This window comes from Fundulus heteroclitus, chromosome 7, assembly GCF_011125445.2.
Source record: "Fundulus heteroclitus isolate FHET01 chromosome 7, MU-UCD_Fhet_4.1, whole genome shotgun sequence".
Lineage (NCBI taxonomy): Eukaryota > Metazoa > Chordata > Actinopteri > Cyprinodontiformes > Fundulidae > Fundulus > Fundulus heteroclitus.
The window spans coordinates 23,667,775-23,689,013 of NC_046367.1; the positions used below are offsets into that span (position 1 = coordinate 23,667,775).

The following is a 21,239-nucleotide window of genomic DNA, read 5'->3' on the forward strand; positions in this document are numbered from 1 at the left end:
GAAGTGAAAGTTTCATTGTTACAGCTGCACAATTCTTTTTTTGTTTTCCTTTTAAAAGAAATTACCAAGGCAACTGTATTTTTTTTTTTTTTTTATTATTCTGAACTATGGCTTTAAATGCATCTTTCTGTAGACACGGTCTAAAGAATACATGCAGCTCAAAATACAATAGTTGTTTAACAATATGCACATGAATACCCTCCTTTTGGCTGGAAAACAACAAAAGTCAAGTTAACACGCGTGCACATTGGATGCATTGCGTGTGGTATTTGTGCGGCTCTGTGGAAATGCTAGCTGAAGACGCGGCTAAAGGGGTGACTCAGAATAAGGATCGGTGTTTCATCGCTCTTGTCTGCCTTGTTTGTTTGACCCTGATGTCAGATGGAGAGAAAGCGCCAGGAGACGAGTGCGGGGTATTTAAGGTGGCATGAGCAGCTGTTGATGGAAAAGCAAGATCCTCTGCTCACCATAGCAACCGTTGCATTGCCCACACTGGTCTGACTGTGTGTACAGCTTATTTGTACAATTCCCATCTCATTATCAAAGGAGAAAAGGGGCCTTGCTGAAAAAAAAAAAACGCTGCATTTGTTTTTTTCCTCCTGCTAAGTAAATGTAGAAATACACCTTTTTGATTTCCCCAAAAGAAATATGCGTTTGGTCTTCAAATACTCCTCCTCTCACCTAAAGATCACTGTTAGTTATTATTATTAAATTGTTATGAGAGCAAGCACATGTTTTTTTAGACTAAAATGTGATCTAGGCAATAGTTCAGCTTAAGCCTGAAGCCACGAATGACACGCAGAGCGGCTTTCTGCCGTGTTATGAAGCATCGAGAAGGGCTGAGATTTTTGGGCCGCCCCTGACCTAAAAACCAGCCGTTATTTGGAGAAACCAGACTGAGACGCGTGGTCTGACAAAGTGTTGACACAATAACTGGCTCGATCGCAATGCGCCACGACACTTGGCGTTTCACCCTTTTTAGATCCGCTCCTTGCAGGTCGCCGTATCTTTAATTCTGATTCTGCCGTCTTGTTATTTTTCTAGGTGCAATAGATATTTCAAAACAGACAAAGGGGTTCACGGCTTTCTGCTAGAATGGCAATTGTGCCCTCTACACCGTGTCATGCACACAGTTTTTTTTTTGTGATCTCTGTTTATAAGGTCGTCTAATGTTGAGACCTAAAACAAGAGTTTTTTTTTTTTTTTTTTTACTTTCATACTGGCATGTTGCTTTACCCACAGGTAGAAAGAGGCCTCCAGGAAGGGCAGTTTAAATAATACATGAAACAGGAGCCACCCAGCAGTTAATTAATTAGTAGTGAGTTAGATAGATTGATAGTTCTAATTGCTGTGCCCCGTGTACAGTGTCTTGCAAAAGAATTGAGCTTTATTCTTTTTTATTTATTTTTTGGCATTTTGTCATGTTACGACCGCAAACGCCAAAGTATCTTTCCGTGGTTTTATGTAACAGAGTTGTGTTAGCTGAGTGAAAGGTGTTCCTGCATTTACTTTCACTTACGTTGGGTGTTGGGTTTGTGCGAACGTTCATTTTATTATTAGAATTTAATAAGTTTTATCTGATAGGGACACAACCAGTAAAAACATTGTTACAATTTTGAAGTGCAACCGATGGCGTTTTCATTGGTCATCTAGCTAATTTGCAGACCAGTTCCCTAAGACGAAATGGATACAAGCAGTAAGATACAAACATGAAAAACATACAGAGCATGTAATACAGACTATATATAAAACTGGCTCTAATGTTGACGGGTTTTAGTAGATTTGAGGCATTGTTTTACTTTGTTGAACTGTTTTAGGTCTGTGAGGGTTTTTAATTGGGCGAGTATGGTGTTCCACATCTGAGGTCGTTTTACTGTGAATGAGCTCTGTGCAAATGTGGTTCTGCAGTCACCACTGGCAGCAGCTCTGGTAGTGCCACCTCGGGTGCTGTGTGTTTGTATCATGTTGCATACAGTTTCAGGAGCAAAGTTATGAATACATTTAAAAACTATTTTAAGAAAGAATATTTTTTTTAAAATTCTCAAAACGTACCATCATAGAGTCCAACACTTTCAAAGCTTGTTTATAAAAAGAGACTACACTTTTCATTGCTGACTGGTTAGCCTGGGTCTGTAGAGTGATACAGTATGAGAAATGGGATACAATCATAGCATAAAAACATAGTTTAGCAACATTTATTGATAGACAGAATCGTATTAGGTCATAACAATTCAATTTAGTCCTGATAGTTTTTGTAATTCTCTTTATACGAGTGTCAAATCTTGGGTTTGAATCCAAAACTTCTTGCAGATATTTGAAATATTTGACTTTATGAATTAATTTGAATGTGGAAGTTTTCTGTATCTTTGCTGTTCAAGTGAAAAACAAATGATGCCAGAGAGTCTGAGTTGGGTTTAGGTCTGTACTTGGACTAGGCCATTCTAGGACATTACCATGCATTGATCTAAATAATTCCATTGTAGCTCTCTATCCTCCTGCCTCTGCATCTTCTAACAGGTTTTCCTTCAGGACTCTTTCATTGTGTTCTTCTCATCAACTTTGACCAGCTTCCAGGGTTGTCATGATGCTAAAATGTCAAACATAATACTGATACCAGGAGAAATACTCACTACCATTTTTTTAAATTTGTGGCAGTATTTTTTTAAGTCACTAAAAAACACAATATTAAAGTACTACCTTTTTTTTTTATTAGGGTAAAACCAATAAGTAGTAAGTAATGTATCCCTTGTTTAGAAAAATATAAAATAATTGTCACTTCACTGTTTGTGTAAACAGAGAATAATCGTTTTTAGCACCGATTAAATTGAAATAGCAATTATTTTGAGGACCCTACCAGCTTCCCCACAGCAAGATGCTGCCACTATGGTAATTTAGTAATTTTCCAACCACACAAAGCGTTGTTTGTGGACCAGATTTTAGGTCTCCTCTTAGCCAAGCACCTTCTTCCACATGTTTTTTTTTTTCCATAGTTTAGGTGGAGCGACTAGTCTTGTTAGACTTGCAGTTGTGCCATGTTTAGAGGTTATGTATTGCATAGTACACTTTCCTGGTTTTTATTTGTAAAAAGATAAAATAAAAAAAATAGTCTGGTGCGATAAATAAAGTGGCACATAAGTGGAAGGAAAAGCTAATAGAATGATTACATGTTTTTAGTTGTGTTCTGACAAAATGAGAAGATCGTTAAGTGAGTAAAATATGTGGGTATTGTCTGTAGCGGCATTGGTATAAACTACAGACTGCTATATTAATGAAAAAGTTCACATGAGTAAGAGTAAAATGAAAGAGTTTCTATGTTTGAGGAGTAGGTGACTGCTGCTGGACTTTAGTTTCTAGGCTTAGCAACAATAGCCAAGTGGGAGTCAACAGTTTTCATGTGAGGTCAATGAGTTCAGCATGAGAACATGAGAGGTTTGAAGTTTGAAACTTGTCACCGTTCCGAGTCTGAGATAAATTACTTGCTGGCGTTACCTTTTGTGGTGCAATTTTACTAAATGGAAAACCTGCACGAGGTAGTTGTAAATTAATTTAAAGAAATCTCTGGTCATTCAGTCTCTAATAGTTTGTCTTGGTGGGGATTGTTGTGATTCGCTTATTTTCTATTAAAGTTGCATGTAAGATGGCTGTTGCAGGAAGTGAGAAAACCAAAGAGACTCTCTTTTGTGAAGGGGTATTTCTGGCAGGGTGGAAATATCAGAGGTTTGACGTTTTGGTGTCATGTTTGCACACGATCTGTCAAGCGGCTATTTCTCTGAAGACAAAGTTTGCAGCTAACCAGCAGGAACTAAGATGCTCCTGTGAGGAAATGTCTGCTCTCCATGTTTGCATTCAGGTCTGGAAGAGTATGGAATTTGCTTTTTATCCTCCTCCAGGTCTGGACAACTATGGGGGGAAAAAAATCAATAATGTATTAAAAATATCTTATCTAAGAGATTATCCTAATCTCTTAGATATTGTATAAGCCTTTTTCCAGATACTGGTCAATCCATTCTGTCACCATTTCATAACTTAGTTTACTTACTTTAGTTTCCTTTCATGCAGCCTTTTTGTTTTAGATACAAAATTATGTCACCTGCAATGGGGCATTTTGTACTAACCATGCACCAATTCTTACTTGTCAGGCAGATGTTTGGTTTCTGCTTTGACGACCGAAAATGATCATAATCTCTTATTTCTCGTAAGAATCAATGCACCCAGGTATAGACGCAATAACATAGACCAAGATTTTCGGTATTAATACACTGTTAAACTAAATTACACAATGAGACTTGAGATATTTGACAAATTGTCATAAAATTATCACAAAAGTGCTAAGAGGTAATCATTTGACGTAATTTAAAGGATAATTTCCACTGAAGACAAATGATTGATGTTGGAGAAGTTGCAGCTTTACGTGACTGGTAACTACGCTAGCTGCGCCTCCACGCCTGCCTTGTGTCACAGTGCCGAATCGTAAGGCAACTTGATCGTTGTTATTTCATGATATCAGGAACGTAAAATACAATTTTTATTTTTTTTGCTTGAGTTAATGCAGGGCTGTCTTAACCACAAGATCTCTCTACATATATTGCTTTTTGTTAGCTGCTGCTGGAGCTAATAGACTGGTCCTGCCAGGCCCAGTTTGATACCATTCACTCGCCGGGTTTTCATTTCAGCCGATTAACTAAAAACGGGGGGTAATTTCACGTGTGAGTTATTGTAGTCTGAAAGGAGATTGATGTGTGTGTGTGGGTGGAGCTTTAGGTTGGAGTGGAAACCTGCAGACTACTGTATCTCTGGGGCGCAGCTTGCTGCTGCTGGTAAACACCAAGTGTTGCCACCCAAAGGAGCCGTAGGAGAAGTGTTTCCCCTCGCAACTGAAAAGGGCTTCCCATCCCCCCACCGCCTGCTGACCTACATTGACTGTCACTTACCACCTCGCACAACAAAGACGCAGGACAATACACAACCGGGTGTTGTGATTACCTGTGTGGAAATCATTATTTATCACCCAGATCCCCCTCATACGCCCCCCATTCCCTCCACCACACACACAAACAAACACACACCTCTTGATTCCCCCTCCCCCACACTCCCTCACTCTTTCTGGCTCTCACACACACTTCCCTCCCTCCCCCTCAAGACTGCAGCCCAACCAGAGGCTTGAAAGGCGGGTTTTACTCAGCAGAGCAGTTCAAGAGAAAATGGCTGCTGTTTCCAGGTCTTGTTTGCACATCTGTCAGGAGGTGACCGTTCAGGAGAAAATGAGGTCTGTGGTATGCAGGGCTTTTTTTTTTTTCCTTCCCTTTTTTTTTCTTTCTTTTACATCATTGTACTCAAAACTGCATGCGTAGGACACGACGGCTTGCTTAGTTCTCCTTGCTTGTGTGATTTCTGCGGCCAAATGTTTGTAAGCAGAAGGAATTTCATTTGGTTTTATGTAAAAGATAAGAACTTTCTCTGATAAACCCAGCTTCATGGCTGTGGAAAGTGTTTTTAAACGGTGTTGGGCTGGTGGATTTCAGCTCTGAATATTCAATTGTCTTCAGTGTGTATTTATATTTGATTATAAAGGCATATTTCTGTACCGGTTTGCTTTTCATTCTTTTCTACGAGTTTCCTGAAGGCAAATGCATGTTTTTAGACCAGCATTTGCCCTGATCACCTCATCAGATGTTTAACATTTTTATTTATTTAATGCACCTAATGCTTCAGTATTCAAGTACACAGTTATAACAGCAGTCATCCCCTGACTGCCACAGTAATTGTTTTCAATTGACATGTTTCTTTGTCCTCATCCACCTCCAATTCAGCCATTTGCTAAGGACCACTTAGTCAATTCGTACCAACACATTGCCGTTTCATCCCTTTTACGTCTATTTTTACTACCTGTGTACTAAAACCATTGCACATCTATATAATTTTTTTCTAATTGAGTAATCTTTTATAAATTAAACTCAAATATAACTGCAAAATAGTCTAACCAACATTTTTGAAACTGAGAGCTACTTTATTGGTGTTATCAGACAAAGGCCAACCAGTACTGACCTTTGAACTAGAAGTCAGTTTATCTTAACTTTAAGTAAAATAAACATATTTCTCAAGCTTTGTTGTAGATATTGTCATCAAATCTATATAGATGCAAATGCGAATAGAGTAACAGAATAAAGGTGAGCTTTGGATGCAGCTCACTGGCAGGTTGTGCTGTTGTTAGAACAGGCTTGTGGGCGTCACATGGGGTCCTCGGCGACTATTTTGTGCGGGCACAATGTTGGTCACCCCTTGTCTAAATCGCACTTTAAGTTTAATGTACTTGTTTATTAATGTGCCCCCCCCCCCCCCCCAAAAAAAAAAGCAGGCATTAATCCACACCTTATTGGTAAAAAGTTCCAACAACACACAATTTCCATTCTTACCTGAACAAAAACAGGCAGAAATAACTAAAAATAAAAATGGCAAAAGGGTGAAATGACCTGCACCTGTTGTAACGCCCCAGCCTTTAACCTACAGGTGTAGTTTAGAGCTCGTCTCATTTTTGTGTGACTCGTCTGTCCAGTTTTACCCAACAGTCACTTAAGGTCATAGTTTCTTAGGTTAAACAGCCTTTAGTTTGCTGTTGTAGTCCATACATTGCAGAGATTGGTTTGGAAATGCACTCCTCTTTATTATAAGCTTCATCTCTCTTTTTCAGAACATGGAGAAAGTCTTCCTAGGGAGCAGTTGTAGTTTAAAGCAAAAACAACCCAAATTCAAAACTGTTCAGTTATAGTTATGATTAGTCGACAGAAAAGGAAATGTATAGGCTGAAGATTTTTTTTCTTCTTTGAAGCACAGACACCAATGGCTACAGTTTGAGGGCATTCCTCATTTTGTCATACATGGACATTGTTCTGGCAAGCTGATAACTGCATAATTTTGTTTCCTTCAGCACTCAAGCATACTGTAATACTCCTTTTGTCTGTTTTTCTAGAAATATCCTGTTAACCGTCAGTAAGGTGAAAGTGAAAACATAGACACAGTTACAGTGAAAGGCAACTAAAACCTCCCAGAAGATGAGCTTTGGAACCTAAGAATACTCAAGGGTTGTGACATTATTCTCTGTTTACAGAGGCTGTGTTGAAATCTTTTCTCATAAGAATTACTGAATCCAGTTTATTGAGCTGGTTTCATATTTTTGACTGGACCTGAGCCTGGAACCGAAGTACAACTACCCTTGATTGGTGTAACAGCGGTGGCTTAACTTTGACCCTCCCCCCAGTTGGTATCGGCCATTGCGTAACATGCACAGTGATGTGCGTGCAGAACATATCTAATTCCTTATTTGAAAGTGTTTTCCTGAGTATATTATACTGAGAATAGTATATTAACTGTTGAGCCTGGAACATGATTATTTAATATTTCCATTTGTATGAATCTGTCATTTGAGTGTTTTGTAAAGATGCCCTTGAAATACTATTAAAGAAAAACTAACGTAAGCTTTCAGGAATGATACTTTAAGTGCAACTAAAGCTAATTTGTCAAAAGTCAGCATGGACGGTGAGGTTCGAAAATTGAGTTTTTATTAGGTACCAAAAGTTTGACCTTTTTTTTTCTTTCAATGGGCGTCCTTTTCCGTTTTAAGATCAATAAAGTGAATATATAAGTGCTATCAGTTTGCGCTGACAAGAACAATCTTCTGTGAGGGGAGTGCAATTGAGGGATCCAGACTCAGTCAGCCATTTTCAATATCTCAAATGTATTAAATGAGGTCAGAGCAAAGCAAAGATATGTAAGGAGAAGCGGATACTCAAAGAAATTGCGGTAGCAGTGCTAGCTGTGTTAATTGCTAATATAAGATACTAAAGACATCTTGACAGCATCTCCAAACATGCTGTTGTGATGTTGCCTCTGCTCCTGAAATAAAGACCGATCACGTTTTTGGAATGCTCCAAAAGAAGACATCTCAAGTTGTTCTGCCAAAAAGGATGAAGCATGACAGACAAACTGAAAAACATGGCCATCAAGCTCACGTAAAATAGTGACAGTTATCAGGTACTTTCTATTAACATTAAAGCGGATCGTTGTCCACTCTAGGTTAAATCCTTTCCGCATTAGGGCAAATCTAACGGCATCAAACAAATGTAGGAGAGCCCACATCCTAAATTCCCCCACGTCATTTGAGACTGCCCTCGATGGGCTGCAACGTGGTATTACATGTTGGGAGTGTTGTTTGCAGCTGTGACCGTTGAGCAGACACAAACGGTTTACAGGACCATTCTTTTTGTCCAGGGTTCCTGAAGAGGAGGGGTAGCCATTGTAAAGTAATTGCCATAAAAGTGCAATAAACTTTCTAATGAGCCTTATATTCCCAGCAGGCGTTCTCATCATTGACTCATTAGGTGATTTTTCAGTTCTCACTATTGTCTTTCGTTTCTTAGTGGGCCTTTCTATTAAGCACTTAATATCATTATGGATATGAGGGTTTCTTCAGTCTTGTTAAGCATTTGATGTGATAAGAGTCTGCACAGATGCAATACTCTAACGGTTTAAAGGAGCCAATTGATAAAGATATTTAATATTTTTGATACAAATAAAGATTTGTCTCAGATACTCATTCAATTGTGATCTAAAAAAATTGTATTTTTATTTTAGATCCATAAGGCATATCTTTTTATGAAGTCTATGCCTGTTTTGGTACACTGAATGCAGCGTAGCTGCTTGATGTTTTGAAGTTGCATGGCCTTGGATCGTTTATACCTGCTGCGTCTGACACAATCCATATTGCTATAGCAACCTAAGCTTATGAGGATTGCATCTAATTCAGGCCATGCAGTTCGCCTGTTACATGTCCTGTGTTCTTGATATTTAGTTGCATCAGACTGAAATGTTCCTCGTTTTTCAACTTTTATTTCTGCACGTCTGTCAGTAGCTCTTGGTAACATAATTCTTAATTCTTTTGACGCTTTTGTTTAAAGTGTTAAAAATTGCAGATGTGCTCATTTTAAGATCATTTGAACTAGTCAAACAGCAAAAGGGAATGATCCTACCTTAGAGATTTTACAGTGCATAAATCTAAGACTTTTGAATAATATCCTTATGCATCTTAATAATCCAGGTATAAAAATTAAGAAAATAATAAGCAGGTCCTCTGGATGGGTTTTTCTTTCTGTCTCTTCTCTAATTGTTTTGAATAGTCTCCAGGGTTTCCCACATAAACCGGGCTAATCCTGGAGGTAGATGTCGCTGTGGGTTCTGGGAAGTGTGCTCGCTACCATGGAATGTGGTGGTGGTGCGTAATGCAGCTCAAAGGAGGGGCGCAGCGTAGTGTGCGTCAAGCTAATAACATCTAGCGTGTTAGCTATTCTGATTGGGAAGTATTCTCCCAGACAGGACATTTACTCATACGCTTATATCGGTCTCAAATAGGGACAAATTTAAAATAAACTGAAAACGCCTAGCCCAGTGGTGGGGGGGAGTTAAGCTTGGCGGTCCGCCATATTACGGTACAATAGTTTATACACAGAAAATAAAATCCATGTTATGAAAAGTTTACTTTTATCAAAAGTGAAATGCAACTGTTATTTCTACTGCTGTTTTTAAAAAATACATCTTCAGGGTTTCCCCTAGAAAACCGGCTAATCCTGGCAGTAGTTGTCGTAATGGATGGGGGGTGGTGTTGGTTAGGGTGGGGGTTGGGGGAGCGTCGCATGGTGCAGCACTGCTCAGCTCGAAGGACCAACAGTACCAGAGGTTGCATTCAACAGAGTATCAAACTGGTCTGCTGCATGTTCTCTGGCTACCAAATTAAAATGTCTTGAAGCTATAAGAAGGGCCTGATGGAAAATTTTGCGCTTTTGAAAACGTTACTAAAACCTTTCTATGCTTTGATGCTGGTTAATGGCCAACGTCCCATATAGAGCTATCTGGTTCAGGTTTATTCAATAAAGTATGCTACAGTTTAAACTAGCAATGATCAAATATAGTATTTTTTAAAACCTGAAATAATCGTTCAAGTTGGTACTATAAGGGAGTGACAAAGCAGAAGATATTTTTAGCGCGGTTAGCAGCTGATGTTTATCCAGTTGCGGTATTGTCAATGTATTTATAAAGTGTTTGCCTTGTCACTCATTGTCATTGCTTTCTTGTTCTACTTCTACCCAAAATTCTCCCAGAAAAGGAATTTTATTATCGGTGCAGGCTTCTTCAATGCTTTTGTGACCTGTTAACGTTGTTAAATCTAATGAAGCTTCATTGTTAACCAACTTTGTCAACAAAACTACAAGACAACAACTCAAGGAACTACTTCCTTTCTTACTTCAAAAGACAAGTGTTCACCAGATGAAATCGCATGCTAACATGCTAACTGCAGCTAGGCGTTATGGTGTTTTAATGTCCCGAGACCTCGTTACACCCTCTGCCTTTAGCCCCCGGTGTTTATTGAAATGTTTGTTCTGCACATGTGGACTTTAGTAAATCAAAAGTTATAATCTACTCTGACTCAACTTCTCACTTCGGTGGTTAAGCTAGCACTGTGTCAGAGGGTTTTCACAGCTGAGCTCATTGCTTGGTCGAGGGAGACTTAAATACTGTGGTAGTTGTGTAAAGGGTGGGGGCATCATGCATTCATCTTAGGGTGGATATTGCTGTCTGTCCCACGCCGATGGGACCCGAGCCCCTTCAGGCTTCCTGTTAATTACATTTCCAGCTGTATGTTATGTAGCTGCAGCCGTCCTGGGAGCGGCTACAGCGTTACCTTTGATGTGGTCGGCCTTTTCCCAGTCCTATGTGTAAGCTAATTAACTAAAAAAGAAGCACTCACTGTAGCCAGAACAATGACTGATGTCTTTTTTTTTTTTTTTTTCATTTTAAGTGTTGGAAAGTGACTAATGTAGCTGTTTCAGTCTTTTTCACTGCACCTTTTTATTAGCTTTTATTATTGCTGTTACCCTTCACATGCTTTTCGTGGCACATTCAAGGTTAACTCCGCATGTTCTCTTTCTGAAAGAACATACCAAGGTGAAAGAGTGAATAATTCATTATGTGCAACATGTTCAACCCTTCTGGCTACATGCCCACTGGTAAATTGGGACAACACCGTTCCACGTCTATTTAGCTCGAAGTCTCCTGTTGCTACGCTACCGGGCGAAACCTTGAGCGGGCCTGTGCGGCGTTTGGAATGACAGCCATGCAGTTTTCATACCTGAAACAACACCCTTTGTATCTCCGCACTTCTCCGCCGCGCAACACTGTGGCCATTTGTTCCAAATGCGAGAGACGGAGGAAACAGTTTTCCACCTGTGTGTCTCAACCCATCCACATCCTGTCTGTTCGGGCTTTTTGCTTTGTTCTTGGCGAACCTCTCTGACCTGTACGTACTGTACATTTGGGTGTTTTATTTATGTATTTTGTTTGTTTGCAGCTCTCTATTGGAAAAAAAGGCTTGCATTTATTATCCTGTTAGAGTTATAAGAGCCCCCCCCGTCCCCACCCCCTGTTGTATTTAACTAGGTCAATTGGAAGCGACTCTGAATTTACAAAGATGGTTAGATTAAAGCAGAAAATCTGCTTCAAGACTACAGCTGAAGTGAACATGAGCTAAAAAAAGGCTTGTTGCATCACTGAGCGCAGGTCAGGACAAGCTGCTCCGTGCAGAATGTACTCAGGTTTTTAATACATCTTGATCGAGCTCATTTGTGAAATAATAGACAATATTTAAACCCTTCTGTCACTACAACTTGACCAACCACATAATTGATATTTAACTGTTTTTCTTGTTTTTTTTTTTTTTTATAGGAGTGAGCTCAGCCTTCCAACCAACCTCCCCCCCACTCGCTGGGCTAAGATGAGTATTACCAGCGACGAAGTGAATTTCTTGGTCTACCGATACCTCCAAGAGTCAGGTTCGTCTCCCTAACATCTGCCTAACACGGTGGAGCTGTTGAAGCTGAAAACTCATTAATGTTTAGCGTAATAATACACTGGCATTGCTATGTCATGCAATTAAGTGGTGCAATTTGTTAAGACAAAGCGCATAATTTAATTCTGTTTTGTGACACGGGTGATTAAACAGAGCACACTCTGTGATATTAAGTAAGTGTGCTGCTGTGTTTTTTTTTTTTTTTTTTTTTTTTTTAGTGGTTGTGTGGAAGCATGGGAACAATATCAGATGGGAAAGATACAGATGAATTTAACACCAACTCATTCAGGCCTAATTACTTAGCTAAATTACATAACATGCACATGCAAATTGCTTTTGCTCAGTTTAAGTCGGTGTCCTTGAGTCTTTGTTTTGTTTATCTCGTGCGTTTTTTTCCGTTGTGTTTTTAGGTTTTACCCACTCAGCATTCACCTTTGGCATCGAGAGCCACATCAGCCAGTCCAACATCAATGGAACACTAGTGCCCCCTGCTGCCCTCATCTCCATCCTGCAGAAAGGGCTTCAGTACGTTGAGGCAGAAATCAGCATTAATGAGGTGAGGGACAGGGACTTGGCATGTAATGGTATGGAGAAGGTTCTTTTGTGATTATTGGATGCAGTGCAGGTATCAATATTGTTGTTGTTTATGGGAAAAAATTATTTAAGATTTGCAGATGTATGCATGCAGATGCTGCTGTATTAAGTGTGATGACAGTAGACTGACTCAGTTTTTCTTTACCAGATATCATTATTATTGTTATTCATTGTAGTAGCAGTAGTAATAGTATTTTTAATAAGCTAAACTGATCATGTCAGTGTCAGGCACAAAATCACCATATTGTTTTACATAATTAATAATTGAACTTTATTATATTACATTACTAATATCCTGCCTTGCACGCAACAAAAGTAAACCAAGACAGTTTTCCTTTTTAACATTTTATTTGCAGTTAACACACAAAAAGGGTGACTGATGAGTTAAAAAGATTTATTTCTAGTAATCATTGCATAATTGTTTGTTTTTTAATCCAACAGATACCTTTTTTTGTGTGTAAACTGGAAATGAAATGGTAATATAAAGTAAACATCTGGCCTGGTTTCACTCTTGTGTGTAAATGTCTCTCTGGGAGATGACCTTTTTATAAATACGGTCAAAACATTGATTTTTTTCTTCTTTTTTTCAAAAACTTGCATTTGCATCAAATAAACATAGATTGGCACAAAGGATGCAGGGAAGGCCTGCGTAGTCGATTAGCTGCTGCATATCGTATGAGCAAATATGCAACTGCTTTACTTCGGCCTGCTGAGCATTAGGAACATTTCTAGTGCTTTTACTACGAGTAGTGATGAACAAGTTAACAAATTGGAAAAGTGTCCCTTTTAAAGTTTGCCCACAGGGAAATACAGTGTGCAGCTCAAACACAAAAGGCACCAGAAATGCAGAATGTTGTCTTTTATAACCAGAAAGAATAATATAAGCTCTTTTAATTTATTTTAAATACAATATTTAAACGTTACGGTGAGTGTGTGTGTGTGTCTCTTACTGCTTGTTGCGAGACAAACAAAATACCTTTACTCCACCAGAATGAATAAATCTAAGTGTGAATGTCTGTTCCCTCCTGACAGGATGGCACCGTCTTTGACGGTCGGCCGATCGAGTCCCTGTCTCTTATCGATGCGGTGATGCCCGACGTGGTGCAGACGCGGCAACAGGCCTTCCGCGACAAGCTAGCCCAGCAGCACGCTGCCTGCGCCGTCTCCGCTTCAACCTCAGGAAACCAGTCTAACGCACCAAAGAATGGAGAAGCCACCGTTAACGGAGAGGAGAACGGCACTCACAACATGAGTAGGTCCAAACAGCCCCGTTGGCTCACAGGAGGGTTTAAGCGTCGCCCGGTTTATGCGTGGTCCTTGGACATCATTAAAAATGTACTGTTATACGAGTTTGGATCAGAGGGTTGAAACTCGTACACAGCCCGGTATTCTTTTTGTAAATAGTTGAGGATGTTTAACCATGGAAAAAAACATTAAAATAAGCTCTAAAAGCATAAAAATCTATATTCCTGCCAGTGTGTGTAAACTTCTGATCTAATCTACAGATGTTTGAGGTGGGATTTCAGCGCTAGAGTAGGACATTTTTTCAATAAGGCTGCATCAGTTACTCTGATTGGGTCTTCAACGTGTTTCTGTGTGCAGACCAGATATGCCAGAGTTGGATAAATAACACTGTTGTGTTACTAACAGTCTTGTATACAGAGGTGGATTTGCTTTGTTTCAGTCATTTTGTGTTTAATATATACATTATAAAATAGGATCTATGTCTGAAGTCCCTTTGGTGTAAATGTCTTGGTAATTATGCTCTTTTATCTCAAATTAACCCTTCCTAATCTTTTTTTCAAACAAATTTACCGAAGTTCAGACTTCTTCCTACATTGTAAGGGATGCTATTGGTGTTTTTATGCAAATTGAGTTGTGTAGTAACATCTGTTGTAGAATGTGTGTGCCTGACCTCCTGCTGTGTGCTCGCCTGCTCTTGTCAGATAACCACAGCGAGGCCATGGAGGTGGACGGAGATGTTGAGATACCAGCAAGTAAATCCACAGTTCTCCGAGGCCACGAGTCCGAAGTGTTCATCTGCGCCTGGAACCCTGTCAGTGACCTGCTGGCCTCAGGGTGAGTGTGTCGGTGCTGAGGTGGGCCTGGGACGCGTCCGTCCATGTTGTTGATTTATGGCTTATGACGCCGTACGTTCCACAAACAGTTTAACTGTCCAGGCTGTCAGTGTTTTTTAATGTATGACAAAAAAAAACAACTCCACCCTAACCCCCAAACACACACAGACGTAGATACTGCTCTTTATTTATACCTGAAGACTCTGCGCTTTAAGCAAAGTCAAATTCCTACGTTGTGAACACAGCCGTGGCCAATAAAGCCAATCCTGCTCCGTTTCAGCTCGGGCGACTCCACGGCTCGGATCTGGAACCTGAACGAGAACAATGGCTCCAGCTCCACCCAGCTGGTTCTCCGCCACTGCATCCGAGAAGGTGGCCAGGATGTCCCCAGCAACAAAGACGTCACTTCACTGGACTGGAATGTAAGGCTTTCGGATCGGTTATCCTCATCGGCGCTCTCGCTTCCCTGCCATATGCCGTACAGACGAGAAACAGTTGTTTTCTTTCCGTCTAACAGAGCGAGGGGACTCTCCTGGCGACGGGCTCGTATGATGGATTTGCCAGGATATGGACAAAGGACGGTACGTCATCCATCACTGTCACACATTGTGTTTCTCTGGATTCTAGAGTCATTGTATCACTTTTGTGAACAATACAGCTTCAGACATCTTAGAGGTGCTTTTATTCTCCAGGAAATCTGGCCAGCACCTTGGGGCAGCACAAAGGGCCCATCTTTGCACTCAAATGGAACAAGAAGGGGAACTGTATTCTCAGTGCTGGCGTAGATAAGGTATTTTTAAAGATCCCAAAGCTCCGCTTGGAGCATTTTAGTAACAAGATCCTTCCGAAATGTCTGTTATTCATGGTTCATTCATGGTTCATTTCTGCTTTGTCCAGAATCTGCTCTATAGTCATACAGAGTAACGCTGGAGACAAGAAACCAAACAGATTTTAGGACTAGTCAATTCTTAAGTTTATCGATAAATCATGTAGTTCTACAGTTAAACGCAGAGAATGAATCCACATGTGAAGTTGGGCAATAAGTCAGTTTTTGGGAGTTAAAAGAAAAAAAAGTTCCCATCCCCACTATTTAAATTGTTTCTTTAATTTTTACAGACGACAATCATCTGGGATGCAAATACAGGAGAAGCCAAGCAGCAGTTTCCTTTCCACTCAGGTCAGTTTCCTCGCTGTGAATGCAGAACGTTAAAACCTTCCCAACACAAAGGATGCAGGTCCATCTAAATGAATATATTAACTATTAAATGATATTCTAATACAAGTAATTTAATCTAAAAAATTGAAACTTGTTTTATGGCTTCATTACACTCAGATTAATATATTAAAACCCTTTAATTCTATTAATCCCTGTTGATTATGGCTTACAGCTGAACACCCTGATTTAATAAAAAAAAAAAAAGGATATTTAATACAGAAAAGGTATTTTATGCCAGCATAACATACCTGTGAAGAGTCCTGACTTTCATTGCAGAAAGGTTTTGACACCATCCCTACGGAGGATGTAGCCGCAAAAAAGAAACTCGCTGTTCAGAGAGTTTTATCCAAGCATATTATTGGAAAGTTTAGTGGAAGGAAAAAATGTGGTTTAAAAAAAAGAAAACCACAGTCTTGAGGGGATTGTGAACGTTGTGGCGTTTGGAGTCGATGCTTCCAGAGTCAAAACACAGACGTGTTCAGGACATGAGCTAGAACTGTTTTTCAGCTGACGACTACATTTAACATGTCTCTTTGAGCAATTATAACTTAAATAAACACTAAGATATACTATTGAGTGTCATAAATCTACATGACATTCACTTTGTGAATTTATTACTGAAATAAATCATCTTTTCAAAATGTCACGCTCTGTCATATTATGAGGTGGCCAACATGGCAGCCTGTGATGAACGCGCTTGTAAATGCTCCTCAGCTCCTGCGCTGGACGTCGACTGGCAGAACAACACCACGTTTGCCTCCTGCAGCACAGACATGTGCATCCACGTGTGTCGCCTCGGCAGCGACCTCCCACTCAAGACCTTCCAGGGTCACTCGGTGAGCGTCTTTTTTTCCCGCGCTGCTTTTCTGACCCTTGTTTCCGCCATTTTATAACGAGCGCCGTGTTTTCCAGAACGAGGTCAATGCCATTAAGTGGGATCCATCAGGAACGCTGCTCGCCTCCTGCTCCGACGACATGACCTTAAAGGTAAACCCAGGTTGGCTCAATTAAGGCTGCGGACAACAAGCCTATGAGAGAGAATCTGTATTCATGTTCTGTTGTGGCTGCCGCACGCAGATCTGGAGCATGAAACAGTCGCTCTGCATCCACGACCTCCAGGCTCACAGCAAAGAAATCTACACAATCAAGTGGAGCCCGACCGGGCCAGGCACAAATAACCCCAACTCTAACATGATGCTTGCTAGGTAGGAAGTTGTTTGGGTTCTGTAGTGCCTTGCTAGTATATATAAGTATTCACACCCTATTGAACCTTCTGTCAGGCTACAACCACAAACCTTCATGTATTTTACTGGGATTTTTACGTGACAGGGCAACATAAAGTAGTGCGTCATTGTGAGCTGAAGCAAAAATGCCTCATGGTTTTCAATTTTTTCCCCAAATTAAAATCTGAAAATCGGGGCATTTGTTTGGTTTCAGCCCCCCCCGACTCAATACGGCTCCACATTAGATGTGCAGTGTTGTAGAGAAATACCTCAAATAGAGACATTCCACCCACTCCTCTTTGCAAAACGGCTCCACGGGAGATCTTCTGTGAACAGCAATGTTTGAGACTTGCCGCAGACTCCAGACTCTGTTTAGGTCTGAAGCTGTCGTGGGAATTTACAATCCATCCTGGCAACTCAAAACACCTGCCTCTATGAAACCAGCCAAGAAGAAAACTGCTAATTTTGATGCTGATTGGAAGATACTCCTTAAAACCGCTAGTGTGGGATTTTCCTACATTTTTATCTTTTTAAAAGTGCAAATATCTGTTTTAAATTTACATTTCTGCATCCACAAGCTTATGCTAAAACTTACTGTATGTTGTAGTTCTGTTGTATTGTCAGCCCCCCCACCCCTCCAGACATATTGTGAAACTGCTTAGAAAATAAAAGCCACAGCTTTTGTAAGGAAAACAATAGGAAAGACCAAAACAGAGATGTTGTCACCAGGAAAATGAAGAGGCTTTGATGCTCTACTTGTGGTTTCATGTTTGTTTGTGTGTGTGTGTGTCCCCCCCCTCCCACAGTGCATCTTTTGACTCGACAGTGCGACTGTGGGACGTGGATCGAGGGGTTTGTATACACACCCTGACCAAGCACCAGGAGCCTGTCTACAGCGTGGCCTTCAGCCCAGATGGCAAACACCTCGCCAGCGGCTCCTTTGATAAGTGCGTCCACATTTGGAACACCACGGTAAGAGTCGGAACGGGCGAAACCTGCAGCTGAAACAGCAGCTGGATTGTTTTGTCCTTATCCTCGATGCTTCTCTTTCAGACTGGAGCCCTGGTTCACAGCTACAGGGGCACCGGTGGCATTTTTGAGGTGTGCTGGAACAGCACAGGAGATAAAGTGGGAGCCAGTGCATCAGACGGCTCGGTAAGGCACTGCTACCTTAATAACTTTCAGCATCACAAGTTAATTTGTCAGTAATTCAATTTAAAAAGTGAAACTTTTGCAATTTTTGTCCCAGAAAATTAGAATCCTACATGAGAACAATGAACGTTTATTAGAGAAATGTTACGGCCATGTTTGACCTACACGACTGTGGGGGAGGGGTTGACTTGACCGTTGTCTAGCATCGAATCACCAACATCCTCCACAACAATGTCAGGTGTCAGAGTAATTGCTAAAGAGGAGGGCTGTATCCAAGTATGAATAATGGAAGATTAAGTGGAAGGAAAAAGTCTGGTAGAAAAAGGGGCTCAGGCACAAGAAATGTCAGGAGCCTGAAAAAGTACATGCATGCACTAAGATTTGGTCAGGACTCTTTGCATTGAGTTGATTTACTGCATCAATTTAGCAAGATAAGAAGATCATCATGAACTGTGGAAACTTTACGTTGGACCTCAGGCAACTTGAATTCTGGTCCTCTCCTCTTTCCATAGACTCCAAAAACCTTAATTTGCAAATAAAATATTAAGCTCTGCTCCTCTTCCATCTTTTTCTACACCACTTTTTTTCTTCCACTCAACTTTCCGGTAATATGCTTGGAAACAGCGCACTGTCAGCTGGAAGAGTGTCAAGTTGATCCCAATATTGTGTAGACCACAGCATGTTCATAAAACATTTTTAGTATTCCGGTGTTGTAAAAATATGAAAGTTTGGATTTTCAGCACCCGCCTCTCAAAATCCTCCAAGCTTATAGGCAGAAAAACCCTAGAATTGTTTCATCCTGGGTATAATAGTATGAGTTTCCTTTTTTCTATTGAAATACTGAAGAAAAAAACTTTTTTGATTCTATTTTGTTTTCTGCACCCGTACAGGCTTTAGTATTTTCTGAACACTTGGGGGGTTATTTTGTGTTTATTGTACCCTTTTCCTTCGCTTCCAGGTTTGTGTACTCGATCTCCGAAAATAGCCCCCGCCTCATGAAGGATGATGGATCCAGAAAAAAATGCAGAGATTTGCCTTCTTTGGACATCGGCGAACGCACTCTCCTCGCTCAAGAAGGGCTGTAACGGCGGACTGAAATGAACCCCTCACAGGACCTCAACCAGATGACGGCAGCAGCTCGAACACCAACTAAATTCATTGCACCTTAATGTCGATGTGTGTTTTTTTTTTTTTTTTTTAATGATGAGCCTGAGAGAGGATGGAAACTGGCTTAGAAAGCCCTCAAAGTGGATCTGACTCCCTCCCGGGCGCATCGACGTATTAAAAGGTTTCTAACGAGGACGTGCTGGGGTCCCCGCAGGCTGCAGGTCCAGCTGTTATTGAGCTGGAAGAGTGGAAACACAAAAGATGAGTCAAGTTTTCTACAGAACGAAGGGGAAATGAGAGACAGGTGTTCGTGGCTGGGAGACGCAACAAAAATGACACGCAAAGGCTTATAGTTCCTCCTTGGAAACGCGACTTTATGTCCAAACGATCGAAACGGGCGAGAAGACGAAAGCGAGCGATTATCACCAGAGTCCGCCGACGGGGGTTCCTAGCTTCTCCCCCTCGGAGGAGTAAGTCTCCACAGTCCTTGTTGCTTCTTCAGCGTCATCCGCAGACGGGACTTCTGAGAGTCAGATTGAATGTGCCGCTACGAGGTAGATCCTAGTTCCTTTTTTTTTTTTTTTTTTATAGCAGGTCAACAAGAGGAAATCTTGCCAAGTAATCACGCTAACGCCCTGAAACGGCCTGTTTTTGTAAAAACAAAAAAATAATAAAAAAAAATAAAAGAACTAGATGTGAAAATTGTGGTTTACAAAGAGAATCTTTCTCCCTTTTTTTTTTTTTTTTTTGGATGTAAATTTCAAGAATGTAAAGATGTGTAAATCAGATGAAAACACAGACTTATATACTGTGTATATATGTTTATATACAGTACACTTTATCGCTAGCGACAGGGGCTCTTTTTATCGGCGGGAGCCGTCGGATCTTCGCTCTCAGTTTAACAACAAATTTGCATGTCTTGTCGCCCTCTTTCATGGCAGTCTTTCTAAACACGGTCGGCTATATAGCAGTCTTTTTTTTTTTTTTTTTAATGAGGTGGGAAATAAAATCATGGGGTGCGATCTATTAATTACCCTAACGTGTCTTCTGCTGACTGCTGGATGCCTTCAGGGGGTTAACTTGTCCAAAATAAGGGAGGGGAACGGTCACCAGTCTCCTCCGTGGTTTGCTGATTGAGTTAATTTGACAGCTTATTGCCAATAAATCCAGCCTGTGAGGGAATCCACCTGATTTAAATGAGTTATGACGGCTTAATTAGCTCCACGTTTCCTCTGCGGCACTCTAAGGAAGTCTAGCTGCAGGACATTTGGACATTTCAACCAGAGGGTAGAGTTCATGAAAAAGGCCTGCTGAAAACGAGAGCCTTTTTCTTTTTTAATGCTGTTTTTATTTTATTTTTTTTAAAAAGTTGGTTTAAAATTCATTTAAAATTCCGTGACGTGGACGGCGATTGAGTAATGCAGGATTATTTCACTTCTTTTCGCCTCCCTTTTTATTGAGCTCTTTCACATTGTCGGCATTTTCTGCTGCAGCGACATGAAGTGCACTTTCTGTGATGCTCCGATGTTTTTATTTTTCTTTTCTTTAAATGTTTTTAACGATTGGATTGTAAAAGGTGTTGCAAAGCTTTTTTTTTTCCTTTCTTTTTTTTTTTTCTGAGAGCCATTATTGTCTGTGTCAGACTGAGATTTGGGCTGTGTCTCTAGGGGGAGGGGAGTGACCATTATCGGCATGCCAAGAAGCCCAAAAAAAAGGGGGCTGACAGCTATTTTCTCTCTTGTACCTCGATCAAGGGCGCTGTCACCTGTTTCCAATACAAAACTTTGAAGTCATTCATTGTTTCAAATAAATTACTATATTTTGATATTTGAAAACATGCCTGTGTTTTTAGTTTTTCTTCTAACCTATGAATGTTACATTTTCTCATCATTTCTAACCTTTACACCATTTAGTTTCACTTTCACGATGACTTTGGATTAAGCTTTCTTTGGGTCGATCACTTTTGTTCAAATGAT

General features: G+C 40.4%; 1 protein-coding gene across 1 annotated transcript in view; it reads left to right on the forward strand.

The window, feature by feature from the left end:
• The window catches only part of tbl1x (transducin beta like 1 X-linked), a 29,431-nt gene extending 8,331 nt beyond the window's left edge, over positions 1-21,100 (forward strand). Inside the window, exons 2-15 of the mRNA XM_012873255.3 lie at positions 11,770-11,876; positions 12,304-12,449; positions 13,520-13,739; positions 14,434-14,566; positions 14,846-14,987; positions 15,083-15,146; positions 15,258-15,355; positions 15,682-15,742; positions 16,496-16,617; positions 16,694-16,768; positions 16,859-16,986; positions 17,811-17,976; positions 18,058-18,159; positions 19,115-21,100. Coding sequence (XP_012728709.1) covers positions 11,819-11,876; positions 12,304-12,449; positions 13,520-13,739; positions 14,434-14,566; positions 14,846-14,987; positions 15,083-15,146; positions 15,258-15,355; positions 15,682-15,742; positions 16,496-16,617; positions 16,694-16,768; positions 16,859-16,986; positions 17,811-17,976; positions 18,058-18,159; positions 19,115-19,141 — 1,542 coding nt within the window. The 5' untranslated portion in view covers positions 11,770-11,818 and the 3' untranslated portion in view covers positions 19,142-21,100. The remainder of the gene's footprint in view (positions 1-11,769; positions 11,877-12,303; positions 12,450-13,519; positions 13,740-14,433; positions 14,567-14,845; positions 14,988-15,082; positions 15,147-15,257; positions 15,356-15,681; positions 15,743-16,495; positions 16,618-16,693; positions 16,769-16,858; positions 16,987-17,810; positions 17,977-18,057; positions 18,160-19,114) is intronic.
• Positions 21,101-21,239: the final 139 nt, after the last annotated feature.